General features: G+C 37.9%; 1 protein-coding gene and 1 pseudogene across 1 annotated transcript; one reads left to right on the forward strand and one right to left on the reverse strand.

The window, feature by feature from the left end:
- Positions 1–3,879: 3,879 nt before the first annotated feature.
- LOC140934437 (phospholipase ABHD3 pseudogene) lies at positions 3,880–5,092 on the reverse strand (annotated as a pseudogene).
- Positions 5,093–5,252: 160 nt separating this feature from the next.
- Positions 5,253–13,931, forward strand: LOC140935137 (uncharacterized). The gene is made up of 3 exons (XM_073384673.1): positions 5,253–5,622; positions 7,304–7,427; positions 13,526–13,931. The coding sequence occupies exons 1-3, from the start codon at positions 5,258–5,260 to the stop codon at positions 13,739–13,741; spliced, it is 705 nt and encodes a 234-aa protein (XP_073240774.1). The 5' UTR covers positions 5,253–5,257; the 3' UTR covers positions 13,742–13,931.
- Positions 13,932–18,952: the final 5,021 nt, after the last annotated feature.

Consider the following 18,952-nt stretch of genomic DNA (forward strand, 5'->3'; position numbering starts at 1 on the left):
TTTACGAGGAAGGGAGTTATCAAATGGTTATGTTCGATTAGAGATTTTCGATTGAAGTTTCCAGAGCTATAGCTTTTTGCGACTGCAAAATTGCAATTCTAAAGAGGACTTGTGTGCAAATTCTCCTAAGTTAACTAGGCTCCATAACTAGCGGCTTTTCGGAAATTGAGCTGCAAAGTCTGGGCTCGAGAGATCGGCAGAAACAAAGCCTATGATTTAAGCAGACACAAAAAGATACGAAGGCTTCAGACAAAGTCCATGACATTCACAAATACTTTGGTGAAATTAGTGTTAGTTTAATTTGCTCTGTATGCCCCACCCCGCGGGGGGGGGGGGGGGGGGGGTACTCCCATACATTACCTATACGGGTATGTGCTGCCCAACGGGGTCGTGATTTTGAAGCTCCTGATTTAGAACGGGGTATCTATTTCAGAGGCATTTTCTAGAACGGGGTATAGTATTTCGAACGCACGAAAGCTCCAGTTTTGTTAGCAGCCATTTGAAATTATTCAAGGACAGATTGCTTTTAAAAACACGGTTCAATGCGTTAACAAGCAAACTACGCACCCTACAACGGAGTATAAAAAATTGGCCCATTTCTAGAACGGGGCATGAGTTTTAGGGCGAATTCTAGAACGGGGTATCAATTTTAGGGGAAATTATTTTTAGAACGGGGTGCCAATTTGGAGTCCCGGGCGGCACATACCCACCCAAAAAATACCCAAGTGCCCCCCCCGGGTGTCCCACTTGTCACCATTGCATCGGTTTTTGACGGTTTTGTATGCGGCTTTCGGTTTTGGCCGAATTTTTTTGCGGTTTTGCGGTTTTGGATGATTTTTTTCTTCGGTTTTGCGGTTTCTAATATACCCCAATGCCCCCCTCCTTAAGGTATCAGCCACCCTTCAGAAGAATTTTTCTTGCTATCTAAAAAGACTGAGTAACACATATCGCAAAAATAGCAAGAATAGTCAAGACTGCGGGGCATTCTAGCAGAAAGAGAAAGAGAAAAGACAAAGGAGGGCCTCGAGAAGTCCGCAAATTTTGCAAATAGCAAAGTTTTGCTACAGTTTGCAATCCTTGTTGAATTTGTTATTTTTGCTATATTTGCTACAGCAGTTTCCTTTAAATTTTTTTTGCCAAAATTGCAAAAGCAATTTGCTAGCAAATTTTTTTGACAGTCTCCAATCCTGGACATAAGTGCCATTTTTTCCCTTTTAGCGGTGGAGGAAAAAAACCCACTTCTTGATTGGACTTGTCATGGGTAGCCCAATAATAATACCATTACTTCCAGTAGTTAAAAAATGGCTCTATTAAACAAGTGCTGAAGTGTTAGCAGGAGTTAACCGTCCCTGATGATGGTGAGTTTTGTCCTCACCAAAATACTGGGCAATCTACCTTATTCACGATACGGGCCGCCATCATTGCACGTGCTTAAGGACTGATGGGATAAAAGCAATATCACATGGTTTCTCAGGGCAACCTCATCCCCAGGGCTTTTCCGCCCAAAAAATGGGAGATGCAACACTCCCATTTTTGAGGGAAAAGCCCTGGGGACGAGGTAAAAGTTGTGCAAAGATGACAGGTATCGTGAATAAGGTCTAAAGCTGGTGATAACCATAGGTTACAGAGCAGGAGCCGATTATCGGCTCCTGTTACAGAGTACGGGCAACAACCATCAAAGGTCAAAACCCTTTTGCTCCATTGCTGTGCTTTGGGTAAGTTTTACATGAAAGATAGTCAAAGCATGCCTGATCAGATTATGAGTGATAGAAGGTCCAAACGTGCATGATCAAATTGTGTTCTGTGCATTCCATTCATTCTTAGTGGAAGTCCAAATGAATACTGGCTATATAAATGAGACGCATGTGTAATAAAAACCTGGAGAACACCCTTCAAGCACAGGTGGCCCAAGCTTACAGTCAAACCTGAAAAACCGTGAACACTAGAAATATTTCTGGAATGTTAATGTGTTGCAATAAAAAAACACCAATCATGAGTGAGAAAACTAAACCACAAGCAAGAAAGTTAAGACAGAATCCACAAGGAAATTGAATAATTTTAAATTTTAAGTGGACAAAAACCTTGTACCAGAACAATTTAAACAATATTGCATTCTTTTTTACATTTTTCAAATGCTTAAGATGTAATTAGCTATCTGTAATGACACCAAAAAACATTTCTCATGGTGGTCTGAGAAAATGAATGTCAAATTTAACAGGAATTGTGAAAACACAGTTAAATTCTGAAAATTATATGTGTAAGATGTAATTTAGTGAAATTTGACATTCGTTTTCTCAGGCTACCATGAAAAATTTTCTTTGGTGTCATTACAGATGACTAATCACAATGCAATATGCTTTGAATTATAATGTACAAGGTTTTTGTCCACTGAACAGTAAAATTACTCAATTTCCTGATGGATTCCGTCTTTATTAGTTTGTGGTTTTGTGGCCAGTTCATGTGTCTTGATCTTAGCTGTCACGGTCATAACACAATAAACATTCCTGAGATATTTCAAGTGTTCACGGTTTTCCTGGTCGCACTTTAATGACCGAGAGTCTTGAATAGGTTGTCTCAATACTAAATTTCTTTCCCTCTGTAGGGAAAACAAACTATGTTCATACTTGTTTTGAGGTTTGTATAAGGTTACAGCCATAAGTGTTTCGATGATATTACAGTAAGTTTCCACAAAAATAAGTAACAATACGGGAGCTTAGGAAATACAGGATATTTTAATAGTCACAAAACATTCATGATCCTCCACTGTAACAGCTACCAGAAGGGCAATATATCACTTTTATTAAAATATATCACCAAATACACATAATGTTTACATGTAGCTTACCATATTTCCTCGAATAATAGCTGGGGGATTATTTCTCTTTTTGTACAAAAAGGGGACGATTATTCGAGGGAAGGCGATTATTCAAGGGAGGTGATTATTTCAAATATTGCTCACTGGAGGTCGTGCCCTAAATATGTTGTTTTATTTTCCTATCAAATTGAAAGATAATTACATCACATAAACTGAACAAGGGCTTTTTTAGTATTCCAAATTTAGTTCCTTGCTTAATTTTAAGAGCTTGAATCGTCACTGATCAATTTTTCTGGATCACATTGCACTTCAACTACTTGAAAGGGAGGGGATGAAAGGAAGACAAGATGGTGAGAGAGGTGAGGGGGAGGGGGCGATTTTTTGAGGGAGGTGATTATTTCAAATATTTCTGTCAAAGGGGGGCGATTATTTGAGGGAGTTGATTACTCGAGGGATGGCTATTATTTTAGGAAATACGGTATTCCCATGGAACTCTCATAGTATTTCAGCTATTATAATTACTTCTTAGTGTTTTTTTTAAAAGTATAAATGTTTTTTTTTTTAAGTATAAAAATAAGTGAGTAAGTATTAAAAGCACTTGTTTCTTTTGGCATATCATTCACTTCTTCTTTCAAGATACCAGTACTAAAGTTCCTAGCGACACTCATAGCTCATAGAGTACTAAAGTGTGACGTCATAAAAATGAAATTTCTGAAATTATGGGATTTGTCAGGATATTCTGAAAGAACAATGTCCAAGAGGCCTACTTGCCAAAAATGAGCATTTGGGGGCAAATTGTCTCTGAGATCGTAGCCCGGTTATGCTTACAAAACTCCATACAAATCCTTCTAAAGTTTTTTTGGGTCGACCCAAAAAAAAATTAGAAGGGTTTGTATGGAGTTTTCTGAGTATAACTGGGCTACGATCTCAGAGACAATTTGCCGCGAAACGCTCATTTTTGGCAAGTGGGCTTCTTGGACATTGTTCTTTCAGAATATCTTGACAAATCCCATAATTTCAGAAATTTCATTTTTATGACGTCATCACTTTAGTACTCTATTGCATAATACACTAATGACAAATTTCGGAAGCTGATTTTCCACACAGTGCTTGCAGATATTGAATAACAACTCTTTCCATATATCCTGATCCTCGTGGGAATAAACCTTCTGTGAATCCAACGTGTCCACCGTGCTTTGTTAAGACCATTGCTACATTAGGACAGTTGTGTAATACAGTAAACGGAATAGATTCCTCTGGGGCAAATGGATCATCAGCTGCATTTAAACACAACAATGGAACATTGATCTTCTCAAGAGGCTTGATATGTAATGTTGCTGCAGTGTAATAATCATTACCATCTTTATAGCCAGATAATGGTGCAATTATTCTGTCATCAAATTCTCTCACAGTACGAGACTCAAACGCACACTTCAGATCAAAGGTGTTTCCAAATTCAAACTTGCTCATGTTATGTGCTATTTGCTGTTTCAATACATTTCTTAAAAGTTTAGTTAGATGGCGATTGAACAAAAGATGATTTACAGGCTGTTCCAGGGACTCAGATGTTTTGAATAAATCCCACGGAGCTGAAATAACAGCTGCACCAAAAACAATACCATTGTCACTAACCTTTTCTTGCTGTCCCATTTTGCATAAAAGATTGGTCAATATTATACCCCCAAGAGAAATACCAATAACCATAAGAGGAAAATTAGGCTTTCTCTTCTTTATGTGAAATATCACATACTGTAGATCACCAGTGTCAGCAGCACAACATACACGTAATGTCTTCAAAGGTAAGCCACCTAGACCTCTGTTATTAAGAACAGCAACGGAGCAATCTAGTTCTTGAATGATGTGCAAAACAAAATGACGGATGTAATTATCGTCACTTGTGCCTGTAAGACCAGGTAATATTAATACAGTGAAATGAGAAGTTGGAATACTTGCAGAATTAGCCCAGTCAAGAGCAACTACTCCACCGTCAGGCATGTGAATAAATTCCCTGCTGTAATCTACCAAAGGGTGAGATTTTAGCAGACTGGCTATCACGGTCTGGGCACGCCCTCCGAAACACCAAAATGTTGGCCAATACAGCTCATGAACAAACGGACAGCTATGCTTTATCAACTTTGAAATGAATGACTTAGGCTTACAAATAATTCGTGGTTTTCTCACAACACTCGTTAGATAATATCCCGTGAAGACCATAATTCCGAGAGCTAAACAAAACGCAGTTGCACCGACAGTTGAACCACTGCCGCTTGCCTCCATCGTTTTATTCCGCAGTGCAGCAAGGCAAGTCGGCAGGTATACTTCCTTGGTTAGCCCGGTCAGCCCGTACAGCGGCAGGCAAGTTGGGAAGTATGTGTGCCATGTAAGCCTCAACGTATTGTCCCGAGACACTTTGGCAAATGACCCACTAACTCTCGCAAAAAGATGATGTTGAACATGGCCGCCACTCTGTGGAGGATAAGACACCTTCAACATTCATTTCCATGTCAGTTTTTTGTTGCTGTTCGTCGAATTTGTGTTCCTATAACATCGGAGCACGATTGTAAGGGAGAGAAACCTTCAATGTTAACTAAAAGAAAGTTAAAAGAGGAGGGAATGCAAACGCATGCTAAGTATCATGTAAAAGTAAAGGAACTTGCCGCTGAATTTCGTCTGAAACGATTAGAGGAAGAGAAGAATTTAAATGGAGAACAGCAGAAAAAAGAGGATATTCGAAAGTTTGAGGCCGAGACGCATGAAAGAGTCATCGAAAATATTAATATGGAGAACAAAAGAATGCAACTGCAGAGGTATAAACAATAGTTAGTTTTTTAGTTAGGTGTCCTCACTTAGTGGGTTGTCGCTATATTCAATGACACAAGAGCCTGTTGTCGCGGTTCACAGGCTATCGTTGCGGTAATATACAACAATACCTACCAAAGAAAAGATACAGAACATCAGAGTTCCCAACATGTAGATATTTAGCAATTTTCCCACAAGTGCACATTGGATATTAGTTTATAATTAATAAATAGCTAACGAGATGCATAGATCCAATTTGGCTGTAGTCATGTCTTATATCCAACAAGGACATGTGAAATAATAACAGTGTAGTTCCATAAATTATCTATATCTCCCCAACAAAAAAATTAGATTTTCCAAGGGGGAGGGGGATGAATTTCCTTAATTTTTCTTAATGATGAGTTAATTTACCATATATGGTCACAGTAGGCTTATGAGCTGTTACCCTTGGTCCGTCAGGCCAATCGAATGCAGGAAATCCAATTACCATAGACCTGTTTCTAAGAAACATGGGAAAGTTTTGCATTTTTTTTCATAATGAATTCTCTCCCAAACCAAAAGAAAATGACATGCAGATACCTGTAACAGTGGAAGTCAATGTTCAATTCAAAAGGACTGTAGAAATGTACTTTAAAAAATTACTAAGATAAAATGCACTCCCTGATTGGCTGAGAGGTGTGTTTGCATGAGAGTATGTAAACATGGTTGTGAGGTCAAGATGTTTTGCTGTGTGTGCGGTAATCACACGAGCATGAATTTGAAGACGGTTTTGAGTTACTTTATTTACCCATTTCCTCTTGGGCTAAAACTTTCACTTTTAAGTGAGGAAAATCTGTATTTTGGAAAGCATTTTTTTGGCAAAACAAGAACTCATTATGTGTACAAAACTTCGGCTACAACACTTTGTGGCTGGTAAGAATTTCTCTTTTAATCAGTTCCATAAAGAGAGAGTTTTACTTTATTTTTCTCGGGGAGGTTATTTTATAAAAGCAATAGAAAACTTTTTTTCTGTGTTTGCATAGCCTAATATAAACACTCAAGGCTTTGGGAGAATTCGTGATTGTTATGCAAACACTCCCACTTCGTCTCGGGTTGCATAACTGTCTCAAATTCTCCCAACCCCTCTGGTGTTTGAATCAGGCTATGCAAACACAAAAAAACATTTTCTGTTGCTTAAATAATGTCCTTCTCTTCATTCCTTTTGACTGATCTCATCGGTATTGCATTGTGATACAATACCGTATAGTACAATACCTTGTATTTTATACACATAAAAACTTGGAGGTCATGTTAAAAATAACATAATTTGCTAATTAAAAATTGGAAATATCAACTTTATTAAAAACCTTAAAGTAAAAATAAATACTTGAAAACTAGGAGATGTATTTATAGTTATATGACAAAAAATGTCAACATGTAATGCACATTAAAATTGTTCTTAATAAGCCATCAAAAGTCTGATGAGATTCAATGTGAAGATCATTGTTTTGAAATACTTGGTGTGTTTTACCTGTTTGATGAAAGCTTGTTTGTTTCTAACATTGCTTGACAATGAGCTGTCAGCGCATTCCTTCAAAGAAATCCCCTTCTTCATACAAAAAACCGTTGAATCGATGACACTGAAAATGATGTTGCTGATAAAATTTTGTGTAGCTAGAAAATGTTTCCAAATTTCACTTCTTTTGATAGAAAACAAAGAAAGGAAAATGAGAAGTTATTAAATGAACAGCGTGACAGAAGGAGAATGGAAGCGAAGAAAAAAATAAGGTTAAAGCAGCACCAAGAACGAGTAGAGCATGTGAGGAATGCTATAGTAAGTACAGTAACATAAAAATTAATAGAATGTCAATAATAATATTAGTCGGATGAAAAATCATGTGTAAGCCACACCTGTTAAAATTGAGGGTGGGGCTTAGCTATGAAAAACTCTCTGGCTGCTGCAAATTTGAACAATGAATGAGTGGCAATGCTGTTTGATCGGTTATCCAAACTGTTCAAACAATCAAACCACTTGATCCATTAGTAAAACTGTTTGAACAGTTGGTCAAAATGTTTGACTGGTAAGTTAAACTGTGTTAAGGTTGAAAGCTGGGGGTGCAGCGTATACATTACTTATGTTTTATCACAGAATTTGTTCAATACAACCTGTGTTAAGGCATGTATATAAGAGATGTTATATCTCCTTTTTTTTGCATAACATTGTTACACATGCTAATCAAGTGTCGTAATTAAACCTAGATTTCAAATTACATTGTGTAGTTCCAGAACATATAGATCCCCCTCACAGAACAGGGCTCGACGTTGCGACCTTTGGGGTCGCCAATGCGACCAGCTTTTACTCAGTGGCGACCAAATTTTCACGCCTGGTCGACAACCTGGCCCCCAAGATAAGTTACTTTCTTCTTTGGGAAAACGTACACTAATGATAATCTGCTATTTTTCACAAAACTAACGGATAGCTAATGGTTTTTCTAACGCTCTAACGTTTTGCCCAAACGCTCTAACGGTTTGTCCAAACCCTGTAACAGTTTGTCTAAACGCTTTAACGATTTCTTCTAACACTCTAATCGAAAGAAAGTTCAAAAAGAAGTCTGAAGCATTCTTTTTCTGTTAAGGCTAAGTAAAAGAAGTTAAAGAGTTTAAGTTAAAGAGTTAAAGTTAAAGAGTATAATACCATCAACTGACGTGATACAACTCACTTTGACCCTGAAGATGACTACCGCACAAGTTGTCGAAACGTCAGTCACTGTCAACAACAACAGTCCTATTCAGGACTACGTTAACCCGGACAATCAAACTCAACCTACTTTTGAAAAGAAGTTAAGTTTATTTTATGGCATTAATTCTTAAATATAATTTTTGGCGACTAGAATACTTGTTCTGGTGACCAAAAATGAAAACTTGGGGTCCAGCTGGCCCCAAGATTTTTTTCTGAAAGTCGAGCACTGCAGAGGGCACCAAAATTTAAGGGAAGGGGGTGTGCAAACAGAGGCAACTTCCAAGGGAGGTGGGGGTGTCTTGTTGAGGTCTTTTTTTTCTGGGGGGCTCTGAGTAAGATTGATGAGATGTTTCTGGTCTGTTGGGCAAGCTGTCAGCTATTTTACTGTTAATCAGTGTTTCAAAACAAAAATGTTCGTTTTCATTGATCTATTATTTACATTTGACTGAATACTTTTTTTCACAGCTTATGTGACAGTTCTTTTTAAGGTGGCTCGATACAGTTTTCCAGGGTCAATACCTCCCAAGTTTGAGCATAAACTTCGTTGCCATAAACAAAGTTTTGGAAAAATTGCCACCACAGTTGTATTAGATGAAGAAGAAAATTTGTTATGATCAGGGTTGCAACGTCATCGGAGTTGTCATAGCAACGAAATGACGCTATTACCTATCTTACTTACTATCTCACGGGAGCTTTTTCCACCAATAGCAGCCTCGACGTTCATGAAGTTTAAGCGCAATCTGATTTTCGAAGAACAGTTCCCAGTGCTGAGATATACTGCTGCAAGTAAAATAGGTAATAGCGTCATTTCGTCGCTATGACAACTCCGATGCGGTTGCAACCCTGATTATAACAAATTTTCATCTTCATCTAATACAACTGTGGTGGCAATTTTTCCAAAACTTTGTTTTTGGTGACGTAGTTTATGCTCAAACTTGGGAGGTATTGACCCTGAAAAACTGTATCGAGCCATCCTTACCATCATAATTTTCTTTCTTGTTTAAGATCACTGACATCTCAAAGTTGTAAATAATTCCAAATATTGACCTACCCGAAACACAAGTGACAACATACTTTTTTACAATTAACCTTTCCTATGATGTACCTGCTGCTAAAAATGCTACTTAACCCACAATCTAGTACATGTAGATGTTCCAGTTCAATTTTGTGTAGTGGATCAATTTTATCCTTGGTTTAATTCATATTTCCCAAATTTGTCTTGTGCTATAATGTTTGAAAAGGAAGAAAATACAGTTCAAATCAAGAGTAACATTTCACCAATACACATAAGTTATAACCCATGACATGGTTTGAAATATTCGTTTCGGGTCGCCAACTTAGACACCGTAAAAGGTACTCAAGAAAAAACGCGTGCTGAAAAAGGGCAAAAAATAAAGAAAGTGAACACTGTAATGCAGTAAGTTACGATAGAATTTTAGCCAAGAGATTGTAAAATATTGCACTTTGGACACTAAGTATACATAACAGTCAATGTAAAATTATCATAATATTTGCAATTACACTACCTCGAGTTTACAGCATCATAGTACTGAATATCTCTCTTATAATTTATCTCCTAAGTTATAGGGACCCAATGATCCCCAACGTGAACCTGATCCGTTCGGTCCGTACGGATCGACAAACCGTATATAACAGCTCTTGCCATGAAATATTCTAAGTCCCACTAATGAGATGCGACTTACGAACCGTAAAACACACTTTACAGAACGTATACCCCTGTTGTCGATCCGTTCGATCCGTACGGATCGACACATGGCTTATAAGGACCGTTACGGTGCGGGTGTATTGGACAACCCTCTGATGATTAGCTAAAATGTACCTTTACCAGCCAAAATGTAGATTAAAAGAATAAAAAGATTTTTTCTCACTTTTACACAGAAAAAAGTATCGTATACATAATAGTATTGTGCAACACCATTTTTGTTGAAAATTTTCTTTCCAGTGGGTACACTGCGAAGTTGGAAGATCATGGAAATTCCGTTGGAGCGGGGGGGAGGGGGGGAGGGATATGAGAAGCACCCCAGCGGGGGTCTTATTTACAGTAAACCAAATTGTTACAGTGATTTTGTCACAAATGGTCATGGCGAGTCCTGGGACTCATCTTGTGAAATAAAATAATGAGTCCCACTCCAGAACCAGTGAGTCCCAGTTCAAAAAACAAGAAGTCCTGAGTTGAAAATGCTTGGGACTTTAATTTAGTGAGCAGACAGATAAAAGATATTCTTATGTAAAGCACAATGACGACTAAAAGAAATATGCATCGTTAAACAACAGCCACAAGAGCAGCCACAGAAATCACACCAACAAGATATTGTACAAAAACATCTTCAGACTGATCGATCGATTGATCTTTCCCATGAACTTTTTTGCGTCTTTAGGGATTTTTATGCGCCAGGGACGCAGGAAGTGGAGGTAAAAAAATCACTGCCGTTAGCATTGTCAACACTGGGAGAATTTTATGGGAAATTAACACCATGAAATACATATACAATAAAATGTTACATTTTAATTTCAATCAAAAAATATATAATTAATTTTGTGGGGATTTAGCACTGAGTCTCTATGATGTTCATACTAACAAATGTTTTAAAATGCACCTTATTTAAGCAATTATGAAAAAAAAAATCAATGAATCATCTCCTGTATTGGCATATCACTAGCTAGAAATTAAAATCCAGTACAGAGCTAATTACTGAGCTGTTTTTATTGAATTATTCTCATTCTAACCAAGTAGATCGATGTAAAAGTTGTCTTTGAATGTGGGAAAACTGATAGAATTAAAATTTCTTTTATAGTTTCCTCGCTAACTGCAGGCCAGTCCCAATGTATCTTTTGCTATATTTTCAAATTTAAATAAAGTTGAAGTTGAAAGTTGAAGTTGGAAAAAAATATAATTTACCAATATCATTTTTGTACAGATTGAATATCAATACGATGATGGACCTTAGCCTCCAAGATCTCACTGCCACTTCTCGCATAATTATTTAAAAAGTAGCAGTAACTGATAGGTAGGAAGTGTGGGCAAACGTGTGCGTTAGTGATGTGATTGATGAGAACCGCTTTCATAATTGTAAACGTGAATCAGAGAAAGCCCTTTTAGTTCCAGTGTCAACCAGAGGAATCGGTGCTTTGTCACAATGGGCCCCTGTCACCTCCAAAGTACCCCGAGGGAGTATTCTAGGGCCGCTTATGTTCGTTATTTTTATAAATGTCTTCCTGATGCTGATTCAAAGATTGTTGGTGCTGTTAAGTGTGCTCGTGATTGCGAAGCTGTACAGTCCTCTCTGTCAAATATGGGCAGTTGGATGCGTTGTAACAACATCCAATTTAACACCTCTAATTGCTGAAAGTCCTAACAGTCACACGCAAGAAACAACCCTTCATATATGATTACACCCTCAACAACGGGCTACTCAAGAATGTGGCTGAAGAGAAGGATCTTGAAATCATCGTCACCAGCACACTTTCATGGGACGAGCATATCCACGCTATTGTCTCGGGAGCAAATAAGCTGCTTGGACTCCTAAAGCGCACTTGCCCACTATTGACAAACGGGGCAGTCAAACGAACATTACATCTGTCCCTCGTTATATCGCAACTCTGCTTTAGAACGCAAGTGTGGTCCCCTAGTCACAGCTACCTACAAGGCAAGTTAGAGCGCATGCAGAGAAGTTCCATACGATGGATACTGCGGTCTCGTATCGGAGAAATGTCTTATAAGGAAAGGCTTATTAGACTGCACATGTTACCTCTAGTATATGATAGAGAACTTCATGATATATTATTTTTCTCCAAATGCTTGTATGGGCAAACAGGTCTAAACGTACATAACTTCATTTCTTTTGTAACTCATGGCCGTACTAAGTAAAGTAATTCCTTTAACTTAAATATTCGTTTTTGCAAAACCTCTTCATTTCAGGCCTCTTACTTTAAATAGGGTTGTCAAATTATGAAGTTTAACTTGTAAACTTGCACCTAAAGGCAGTTTCTCTAGTATCTCTAGTATCGATGACTTTAAAAACTTTTTGAAACAAACTCTGACAAACCTTCTGCAATAAACATTTGACATGGAACGCCATTGCACTTGGTCACTTGAAAAATCTTGCGCATGCCATCGCTCATAGCGCACACTTAATATTCCCTTTTGATACTCATATATTTTGCTGATATATTTGTGTATTTACAGCTTTTTAAAGACTTTTATTTTTTCTCCTCTTTTAACTATCTCGGGCGGCACCTCGCGTGGGTCCTTTGGTCCCGCTCGTGCTTGCCCCTTTGGGTATAAATATCTTTTTTTCTTTTTTTCTTTCCTTTGTAAAAGCTTTTTAATGTAATTCTGTGTAGTAATGAAACCCAATAAAGCTGTTAATAAAAAAAATATAGAAAATAATGAAAAAGCTTACTTTACCTCTAGAGTTTAAAACTTGTTGAAGGTTTCAGATGACAAGCGACGTAATATGCTTACCCAAAACGTATAAAAATATAAAAACCATGCACTGTAGTGAAACCTGAACCGCCCTAAGCTGAGATCATTTTCCTGAGTGAATAGATTTCCGGTGGGCAAGGCGAATCGAAAAGAATTGTGTGTGTTTGCGAATCGAACAACGATTTTTTTCGTCACTTGCATGTGTATTCATGTGATAACCGTGATATAAGACAGACCTTATTGACTCAACGTCAGGGCCGGGTTGTTCAAAGCAGGGTTAAGATAACACAGGGTTGGTTCGAAATTTGAATTCAGATGTGAAAGCTTACAAATCAGATTCAGTTTTATTCTTTTTGTCTACAATTTGATGATTGCATTTTCTCAAAAGAATATAGGAAATTACCCGGGAAAATGCTTTTGAACAAACGAAAAAGAAACCAAGGTTAAAATTTTACCCTGGGTAACAACAACTGGGCCCAGGGCCTTTGTGGTGTCACATACCATGCATATTAGTACGCAGAACAGTGGCATCCCAAGAATGTGGACAGAGTCTGGAAAAAGTTCGCTATACAGTAAACTGTTTATAAAGTGCCGCTGACCAAAATAGTCTGCGGGGTCGCTTTTGGTCGCCCGCAACTAGTCATCCGTGTGGGCAGGCCCTCTTGATCATCCTCTAGTAGATAACAAGCGTACGGTTAATGATGTACACTGTACTTACCATTTGTTACTGTTGCCTCTAATGTAGGAAGAAAGCAAGAACTGGGTTACCAAAGAAAACTTAGAGGAGAAAATTGCCCATTGTTTGGAACATGAAACAAACCACAACTTTGCTCTTTCTCCAACGGGAGAAAGAATTTATTCAGCTTCTCCACCAGGCAGTGTAGACACTGATGAGAATGGCCCTGGGCCTGCTGCTTATTTGACAACAGGATTGAAACCTGCAGTAGAGCACTCAACTTAATCACTTTGGATTTGGACTTTTTTAAGAGCCTGGTCGCCATACAGTCATTGTCCAGATTGTTTCAATCACCTCGATATTGGGGAACAATAATTTTGAGACATCACGATGATACAGACGATAAATGAAGAGCAGGCTCCTCAGCTATTGAAGATCAGGTCGGAGTCATGAGAAGTAGGGTGTAGTGTAGTGATGGTCTGGTATGATTCATACCTTGTAAATCCCACAAAGAAAAACATTCTGTCATCTTCCTCTCTTTAACTCATTTTAGAAGGTTCAGAAGAATCTGAAAATATGCAATCTTTAAAACAAACTATTGCAAGTTTCATGTATTTGTATATAAATGACTCTGTTATGGATTGAAATGATGAATTGTGTCAAGACTCCATCCCCAGCCCCACGCGGTTTTCGTGCACCTTTCTCGATCCGCTTTCCTTACTATATTGCGACCTGGGACAGGCTAATCAGAAACGGCAAAATATTTTGAATGAACAATACAGTGGAATCCCGCTCTACGAACACTTGTAGATAACGGATAATTTCGTTTGTTGCGACGGAAAGCTCATGTATTTTCTTTAAATTTAACCCGCTCAATACGGACACCAGTTAATACGGACAACGGACACTTCTCTGTGTCTCGAGTTACAAACTTCTATATACCCCACTTTCGGCGGAAGCTGGTTACCGGAGCACTGTCTATCTTCCTTGTCACAACCATGTTCCTATTGTAGACTTTGTACTCAGTTAAAATGAGCACAGATTTCAATGAGTTAATATGATTTTATCACTACAAAACAGTAGCAAAATATCGTGACATGTCTGAAGTCCGTCTTACTTCCCATGTTTGACCCTTGTACTGAAGCCCTTTAACAAAGTTTCAAAACGTTTCTCCCTCCTACACAAGTTTAATTTTCTTGGCTTTGTGCTGCAGTTTTTGGTCCTTCCCTTCTCCCACTTTGTTTTATTTAGTAATCACAAGTCCGTAGCGTTTTTCTGAGAGCCTGTCTATGCGGTCACCCGGATAATACTACATCGCCTAGTCGCCAAGGCCTCATTGTTCCGCGCGGCCTACGCGCGGCCAACAGGCTAGTTCTTCTCAGATACGTCACCCAATTGCGTCGAAAAGGCCTGGAAAGAGGCTGCGCAGGTATTAGGCAAGATAATAAGGACACTATGGCAAGTCCCCTTGGTGTTCGTTAACCTGGTTCCACTGTAAATTGAGATATACACACTGTAATACTGTAAGCTGCGTTGTAAACTTTCATACACAAATGAGTTTTAGCCAATCAGAGGAGCGAAGGATGTTATTCACATCAGAAGAAAAATAGCTCCTCCAATCACAATCGAGAACAAAATTTTTTTGCGTGTGGAAACTAGTTCGTCCAATTAGACGCGGCAGCGGTGCCTGAGTTCCGCGGCCAAGTTTAATTTCCCAACTTTTGTTGCTTGTAGCGCCCTCACTTTTCTGGTTCCTTCGCGGTCATTCCACGGCAATTTGACAAAAGGAGTTTCTTTTTCTCGTAAAAAAGTGAACAACTGTCTGGAAAATTGAAAAGAATATCTTTGTATATGTATTGCCATAGATTAAAGTTGTAGATTGCCTGAAAAACAACATTTTAAAGGAAAAAACGAGATTAAAGCTAAGTTTTGAAACTTTACGTCATTTTCCTCGTCACTATGATGTTTAGCGGAAAATTCTCATATCTTTTGGATCTGTTGGAAAAATCCAAATAAATAATCTTGTACGTCAACAACTATTGTGGGTCAGTTATGAAGTTCTCTATGTGTTAAAATCTCGGGCGTTTTATCAAGATATGACCCTGGAACTCCTTATTTTAGAACGTTCGCATAGTCTTTATTAAACACCACCAATATCAGTGACTGAATTACCCGAAAACCGTTTGAATACCTAAAAGCCCAAATATCAATAAACACAACAGCGGAAGTCACGATAAATTACAGGCATTATATTTGTGAATTCGACTCTGGTCTGCTTTCCTCAACCGCCGTTTGTGTTTATTGTGACTTCTGCTGTTGCGTTTAATGTTATTTAGGCCGTATTCAAACGGGTTTCAGGTAATTCAGTCACTAAATTAGAATCGGTGGTGTTTAATAATGCCTTTAATTCAGCGCAGGGCGGATTTATCCGCCCTGATTCTGATCAGCGTTTTGAGAAACGCCTTTTTTGCGCAAGTAACTTCGCAAGGCTAAAATAATCGAGCTTCGGCATTTTGTGACAAAAACGATTACTTTCCCTTCAAGGCGTCATATGTCTTATTATTTCTGAATCCTCTTTGCCGCTTAAATTTGTTAGTGCTGATATAGTATTTCGATAGGACAGTATCCACTTATTTAGCATACCGAAATGTTTTATTGTCGGACACGACACAAAAAAGGTATCAATTATCTTTTCTGGTGTTACTGATATTATTGTATGGAGGAAATTAATTATTCTCATATGATATATAGCACGAATCAGATTGCCTTTAGGCGGAAAATTGTCTTGACAATTGACATTGTGCAAATCAGAATCGTAAAAAGAAAAGCACACAAATGTCAATACTGCTACGGTTTCTGTCAGATTAAGGAATATTTGTCACTCATACTAATATGGGATTTTATTAACCTGCACGTGAAAAACCGTACATGGAAAGGAGAATGAAATAACCAGTTTATGGAAGTGAAGGGTTAACAAGAATTCCTCTATTTCTGTCTTGAAATCTAAAATCTAAAGGAATAGGTTTGGCGTTTATTTGTAGCATAACAAATTAAAATTCTGATAGCAGCTGTATTTATTTTGCGGTGGCAAAACTGCTTGTAATAAATTCATCAGGTTCATTTTAAAACATGAGCGAGTTTCCCACAAAACTGAACGATATAAGACTGAAGTGGAGTGTAGAAAGTTTTTGTTTTATCAGCTAGTAGGTAATTTTGTAACTCGCCTGTGTATTTCAGCCACTGCCACATCTTGCTTCTAGTTTAAAGCTCGTCCAGCTAATTTGTAGTGAGCTAGATTATATTTTATAGAAAAGCAATAGACAGTATTAGCAATTACTTAAAAATTTACTAAAATAGTTTCATAATGAAAGAGACAAACAACGCCTATGGAAAGATTCAAGAAATGAAAGTTTTAAGTTACCGCGAAATGATGTTTGTCCCTTTACATCATAAATCTTCAATTTACAGTTTTCTTCAGAATTAAGGAAAGTGCGGGATAGTGAACTGAACCTCTTTAATCAAATTGTGAAAATGCTTTGTTAATTCGCAATGGATATAACGCCAACAAAATGTGCTCAGGATGTAGCACTAAAAACGGTGTGTTCAAGCTCAGCAATTTAGTTCATTTTGTAATGGCTTCATATTCACGGTTTGATTTGGTAATGTTGTTTTTTATTCGTCACTCCCCAGTTGCCCAGTACTTGCTAATCACGCAAAAAGGAGAAAATATGAAGTTTGTAAACATAACGACAGCATGGATATATGTTGCTTTTTTATCGACGATTTGCCACTTGTCTCTTGGAGCAAACTACCAAGGTAAGGCTGTGCAAATTAAACGACATAGCAGGTCTGTGATCTGTTCGGAAGACGCCAGATTTGAGGTCTAGAATTTTCGGGACATTTGTGGTAAAATTTCTTGCTTGCCTGCCTCTCCTTTTTCGAACATCTGAAAAATGGTATAATTGCCGATATTTAGGGGATTTTTACCCTAAAAAGGTCACCTAAAATTTTCGGGAGCGGTTTGTCTGGCTGAAATTTCCTAAAAGGTAAGAGTTGATCGCTATAATTTTCGGATCACTAGGCTTTCAGGTAGGAAATCCGAACAGATGAAAAATTTTTAGGGGATAAAAATATGCCTGTATCTACCGTTAAATACTAAAATACGTTTAACAATGCTATGTTTAAGTGGTTTTGAACTATATTCTCGTTGGGTGCCCCTGTTGTAAAATAATTCGCTTGACCGTGTCAGCTCAGTCCTGATTAAATTACGCTTTCATTGCTTTAACCGACAACAACCAACCCGATCACTTAAGAGGAGCCGCGCACAAATATCCCAATCTGTTTTTCAGTCTTCTTTTGTTTTGGCCGGGAGAATAATTTGATTCGCTTGAGCCGGTAATCCGCGGACAGCATTGAACCTCGCTCTTGAAATCGTTTCCAACGCGAATGTTGACTTTTGTCTTTGAAAGTCAACTTCAATATTACTCAATAAATGGGGAACCCAACGAGGATATAGTTCAGAACCACTTAACATAGCATTGTTGAACGTATTTTAGTATTTAAACGGTAGATATAGGCATATTTTTATCCCCTTAAAACTTTTCATCTGTTCGGATTTCCTAGCTGAAAGTAGCTGAAAGTCTAGTGATCCGAAAATTATAGGGATCAAAACTTACCTTTTCGAAAATTTCAGCCAGGAAACGGCTTCCGAAAATTCTAGGTGGCCTTTTTTAGGGTAAATATCCGTTTAAAATGGGTAATTATACCATTTTGTAGATGTTCGAAAATCCTAGGAGAGGCAGGAAAGCAAGAAATTTTACAACAAATATTCCGAAAATTCTAGTTCTAAGATCGTCTTCCGAACAGATATTTTCCCGAAAATTGCCGTTGGGTGCCCCTGTTAAATAGGCCGGGTTTTGTTTGCAGGGGAGCCACTGCACGATGCTAGTGATTATCACCACCATTTCAATTTTATTTAGTAATGGAAGTAACAAAATTCACAACCAAGAAGCTGGTTACAATTCACTAAGAATATAATATACTTGGCCAAATCAAGAGAGGAGAAGCTTCATATTCTTTCGACTTAAATGTATCCTATAATAAGAAGAAGAATAAATTGATGAGTAAAAATATCAAAAGCCAAATATAATAAATAAATAAAAATCTATCGTGGGTCACATTAACGCCAAAGAATCAAAAGTCAATTGATAAACAGAAGCGCAGGCATGGAAGCAAAAGGGAAATAGCTTAAGCTGAAAATGTGCAGTTGCCTAGTACGTAACTCTACGTATGTAACTAATTGTTTCCCAGTTTTAATTCTCAAACCAAAATGCAGCGTTTGCTCAGTAGTTCTCACACACGAACTAGCAAAAGCGGTTAAAATGCTCCTATAGAACTTGGTCTTACGACGTTTACCTCATCAAACCGATAAAAACTGAATCGCAAACGGTGAAACCAAGTCAAGTGCTTGGTAACGATAATTTGGAGTGGGTTGGA

The sequence above is a fragment of the Porites lutea genome, chromosome 4 (genome assembly GCF_958299795.1).
Source record: "Porites lutea chromosome 4, jaPorLute2.1, whole genome shotgun sequence".
NCBI lineage: Eukaryota > Metazoa > Cnidaria > Anthozoa > Scleractinia > Poritidae > Porites > Porites lutea.

Excerpts from the sequence above, each read along its gene's own strand:
- LOC140935137 (XM_073384673.1), top strand. The coding sequence starts at position 5,258 with ATGATGTTGAACATGGCCGCCACTCTGTGGAGGATAAGACACCTTCAA. Across the intron at positions 5,623-7,303 it reads AAAAGAATGCAACTGCAGAG|AAAACAAAGAAAGGAAAATG; the intron begins GTATAAACAATA and ends TTCTTTTGATAG. Across the intron at positions 7,428-13,525 it reads AGCATGTGAGGAATGCTATA|GAAGAAAGCAAGAACTGGGT; the intron begins GTAAGTACAGTA and ends CCTCTAATGTAG.